At 62.5% G+C, this 4,260-nt stretch overlaps 1 protein-coding gene across 1 annotated transcript; it reads right to left on the bottom strand.

Annotated features, from left to right (window-relative positions):
- Window positions 1-2,243: 2,243 nt before the first annotated feature.
- ZBTB7A (zinc finger and BTB domain containing 7A) lies at window positions 2,244-3,714 on the bottom strand (the record flags this gene model as incomplete). The annotated part of the gene is made up of 2 exons (XM_027905239.1): window positions 3,711-3,714; window positions 2,244-3,516 (listed from the first exon to the last, which is right to left on the bottom strand). A coding segment is annotated over exon 2 (1,258 nt), but the record flags the coding sequence as incomplete, so codon positions are not given.
- Between the last annotated feature and the right edge of the window lie 546 nt (window positions 3,715-4,260).

Raw genomic sequence — 4,260 nt, 5'->3', positions numbered from 1 at the left:
CCTAGTGTGGGGTGGAGCAGCAGCTGTGCCCTGGTACAGGGCTTGGTATCACCTGCTGTGGGACTGAGCATCTCCCAGTACGGGACTGAGCATCTCCCAGTATGGGATGGAGCACAGGTATAGGGGTCTGAGCACCAGTATGGGGTCTGAGCAGGGCTGTGGGGTCACACAGTGCCCGTCCCAGGTCCAGCTGGCTCCTGCAGGGCCAGCACAGCCCCAGTTTGCCAGAGCCAGGGAAGGGCAGCTGGAGCAGCCAGGCCTGGGAAGGGCAGTTGCAGCAGCTGGGCCCGGGGCCAGCAGGGCCACATGAGCCACTGCTGCTTCCTGGAGGAAAAAACCCAGGCCCGGAGCACGTGGTGAGGGAGCCCCTCCCGCCCCCACAAGGGCCCTGCTTGACCCTCCCCTTGCTCCAGCCTCATCCCTCTCTCCTCTCCTGTGTGGAACACGCAGATCCCCACATGGCCACCCGTTGCCTTCACCCACAGGGCTCCCAAAACCCTAAACCTGCAGGGAAAGGATCCAAAAACCCCAGTTGGGGTCGTGGCCACCTCCGAGGGGTGGCCTGGATGGAGAACCAGAGGGGATGCAGCAGCACAGCCGAACTGGCCTTTGGAAATTCAAATTGTTTCGTGTTATAAAACCCCCCTTCTCTCTCTCTCTCTCTCTCTCTCTCCTCTCTGCCTTCCCTTCCTTATCTGCTGCTCCTCCCCCTGCAACCACGCAGGAACCAGGAAGCAGCAGGGAGCAGGAACGGGTGGGAATGCAGGGGGTGGCCGGGAACACCCGGCTCCAACAGCCCCGGCTCGCCCTCCCGCCTCGCCCCAGAACCCCCTGGCGGAGCAGGGGCTGTTTTATCCCCACCTGGCTCCCCAGGAATGAGGAAGAAGGGATTTTGTTCCCCAGTAATGCGGGGAACTGGGAGGGGGGTGATGAGGATGGGGAAGGAATAATGAAACCAAAGGGACATCAAGCTCGGGACACACGTGACAGGGAACAGCAAGGCCAGGCACAGCTCCCTGTCCCTATCCAGGCCTCTCCATGCCCAAATCCTGGCGGTGGGAAGAAGCAGCAAGGCTGTGTTGTGCCTGGAATGGGGGGGTTTTAGGGAGACAGCTCCCACCCCGCTCTCTGCAGTGCCAGGCCCTCCCAGGAGCCGGCAGGGAGCAGGTTCCCCCATCCAAACCCCACGGAATGGGGGCGAGATGGAAAAGGGAAGGGGTGGCACTGCCCCGCCAGAAATCCCCGTGTCTCCCCTTGTCTCCCCCTTGCCACCACTGCCAGTGGCACCTGCACATCCTGCTGCTCCCAGGAGCACGCCAGGCCCCCCCAGATCCCATGCAGGGGGTGTGGGATCAGCCCCCCGGGCCCCCGGAGCAGGGAGGTGCCGCGTGGCAGGGCCGGGGGAGCGGGGAGGGTTAGGGTTGGCATCCTGCCCCCGCCATTATCTGCATTCCTCAGCTCTCCAACGTGGGCTGGGTGCGGCCCTGCCCAGGGGAAGGGGCAGGGTACAGCCTCCTGCCCGCGGCACAGCCCCACCAGCCTCGGGGGGCAGCCCCGGGGACCCCCCTCAAGGCACGAGGGGCTGGTCCTGGCAGTAAAACAGCAGGCACTGGCACGGCTGGGAATGGCCAGGAGGGCAGGGAGCGGGTAGGGAAGGCTCCTGGGCCAGGCAGCCCCTCGGCAGGGCTGGGGGGACACCGAGGTGGGAGTGGGGTGGGACCCCAACCCCGGCACAGCCACGGCAGCCCCAGAGCCCGGAGAGAGGAGGCGGCGCCGCGAGGCCGGGACTGGAGCGAACCGGAGGAATCCAAACAATATCCCCTTTCTTTGGCGCTCCCGTGGCCAGGGAAGGAGCAGGAACCCTGATTAGAAACAGGGCCCAGGCCAACGCCCCCGGGAGCTGCAGCAGGGGCAGCTCGGGGCACGGTGTGCCAAGGGCACCGACAGCACGGGGTCCGACCACCTTCCAACCCAACCACCGACGCTGCAGCCACCCCAGGAAGCCACTTCCAAACGGCTCTGACCTCGGCCACCATGCAGAGGTGAAGAGCTGCAGCTCTGTTCCATCAACCACGTCCCCTGGCCTCCTCAGAATCCCAGCTCTGGCCGGGTTTCCAGCAGAGCTCAGCCCTTCAGGACAGAGGGACACCCAAACTGCTCATCTCCCTGGAAAGCTCCGGCCTGCCTACGCTGGTGCTTCGGTGCTAAGATGGAAACGAGTGGAGCAGGAGAGACAAAATCACCTGAGAGGGAAAGGGCCGAGCTGGTTTTGCGGGAGAGCCCCCCGTGACCCACTCCCCCAGCCCCGTACCTGGTGAACCGCACGTTGCAGATGTTGCACTCGTAGGGCTTCTCCCCGGTGTGGGTGCGGATGTGGCGCGGCAGCTTCCCGGCGCCCTGGATCACCTTCTCGCAGATGGGGCACTTCTGGAATGCTTTGGCCCTGATCTTCTTCTCCTTCTGGGACCAGGACGGGTAGACGTCGCCCTCGTTCGAACTGCCGAAGTATTTCAAGTAATAATCCATGACCCCGTCGTCGTCCTTGCGGTCGTCGTCCCCGAGCTGCTGCCGCCCCACCGAGTTGATCATCTGCTGCAGGAGGGCGCTGGCGGCCAAGTCGTCCACCTCCCGCGCGTCGTCCTCCGTCTCCGCCCCGGCGGGGATGAAGCCGGGCGAGTCTCCGGCTTCCTGCGGGTCCAGAGGCCCCCGGGGGGTCCCCCCCTCCTCTTCTCCCGGCGTGGCCAAGCCACGGCTGCTGTAATGTCCGTTCTGGGAAGGCGAGAACATGGCGCCGGTGACCGGCTCCTCCTCCTCCCGGTCCAGCCACATGGCCGGGTTGCTGTCAGGGTCACAGTCACTTGCCTTTGGTCTTTCGGTTGGGGTGGCCTGCGAGTAGAAGTCCAGGCCATTGCAGTTGGACTCCTCCTCCTCCTCTTGGCCTCGGAAGTTCAGTCTCTGAAGGTCTCTCAACTCTGGGTTGGTCCACGGAAAGCTGCCTTGGTGGCCGTTGACGGGGTTGCTCTGGAAGAACTCCAGGTACTCTTTTGCTCTGAGATGGTTCCTCTGATCAATTTGATCTACTGTATCCATCTGGTCATTTTTGGCCAGAATCTTCCTGTCCAGGAGATCCGTGCAGACATCCCTGACGGCCGGGATCTCCAGCAGAGTGGCCGCGTTGAGGATGTCGTTGACGTTCGAAGTGCTGACAGTGAGGGTCGCGGTGTAGGCGAACTCCAGCAGCGCCGACAGGGCGTCCGCACTCACAAAGTCTATCTCATACACGTTTTGCTGGTCCACCACTAACCCTGAGGTGAAGAGCTTCTTGAAGTACTGGCTGCACGCCGCCAGGACGGAGCGGTGGGTGGGGAACTCCTGGCCTTCCACCAGGATGACCACGTCGCACAGCAGCCCGTTGTTCCGCTGCTCGTTCAGGCTGCTGAGGATGTCGCTGCTGTGATCCGGGAACGGGATCCCTATGGGGCCGTCCACGCCACCCGCCATCTTCCACGCAAAAGGCTGAAGAGAAGGGGGGAGAAGGCAGTGAGTCACGGCTTGGAGGCATCACATCCACGGGAGAACTCCCCGAGGAACGCGGCCGGCAGCACCAGCCGTGCCTGTCCCTCTCCGTGTCCCCAAGCCCTCTCCGTGTCCCTGAGCCTGCCATCCTGCCTGGCATCATCCTCCACAGCTGAGGAGGGGCCTGTGCTTACCTTCACTCCTGGAGGGAAGAGGAGGAGGAGGAACAGAGCCCAGGTGCTCTTCGCTCTGGGGAGCACCAACCACCCCAAGGTGGCAGAGATGACCTGAAACCCTTGAACCTCCACCTGCTGCACCTTTCCGGGAACAGGAGAGAGGAAGGACATTGGGATCACCAAGACCCACAACTTGGAAAGGTTTCACCAGAAGCAGCTGTTCCTCCCCATGGACAAGAGGAATAAAGTCACTCCTGACAGATCCACTTGACTCCAAAGAACCAGAAAACCCAGAGGGATTCCCTTCACTGGGGGCCAAACGTGGCTCCTAAATTCTCCCGTGATCCCACTCCTCTGATGTGTCAAAAACCAGGGATAACATTTCCCACCTCTCCACCTCCAGCAGCAAATCCATGTGCTCCTCGCAGCAGCCCACAAATCAACATCTTCCCCTCCCTTCCTTCACCAGAAGCCAAAAATTCCACGCACAGGTCAGGTCCCAAACCACCCTGGCCCAAAAAAACTTGAGTATCCAAGCCCCTGGTCTCCAGGTTTTCAGGGAAACTGA

This window comes from Empidonax traillii, unplaced genomic scaffold (assembly GCF_003031625.1).
Source record: "Empidonax traillii isolate 1590-97213 ecotype Southwest subspecies unplaced genomic scaffold, ASM303162v1 scaffold1133:size178786, whole genome shotgun sequence".
Lineage (NCBI taxonomy): Eukaryota > Metazoa > Chordata > Aves > Passeriformes > Tyrannidae > Empidonax > Empidonax traillii.
Note: the sequence above shows the minus strand (reverse complement) of the source record. Positions and strands in the feature narration are given on the sequence as shown.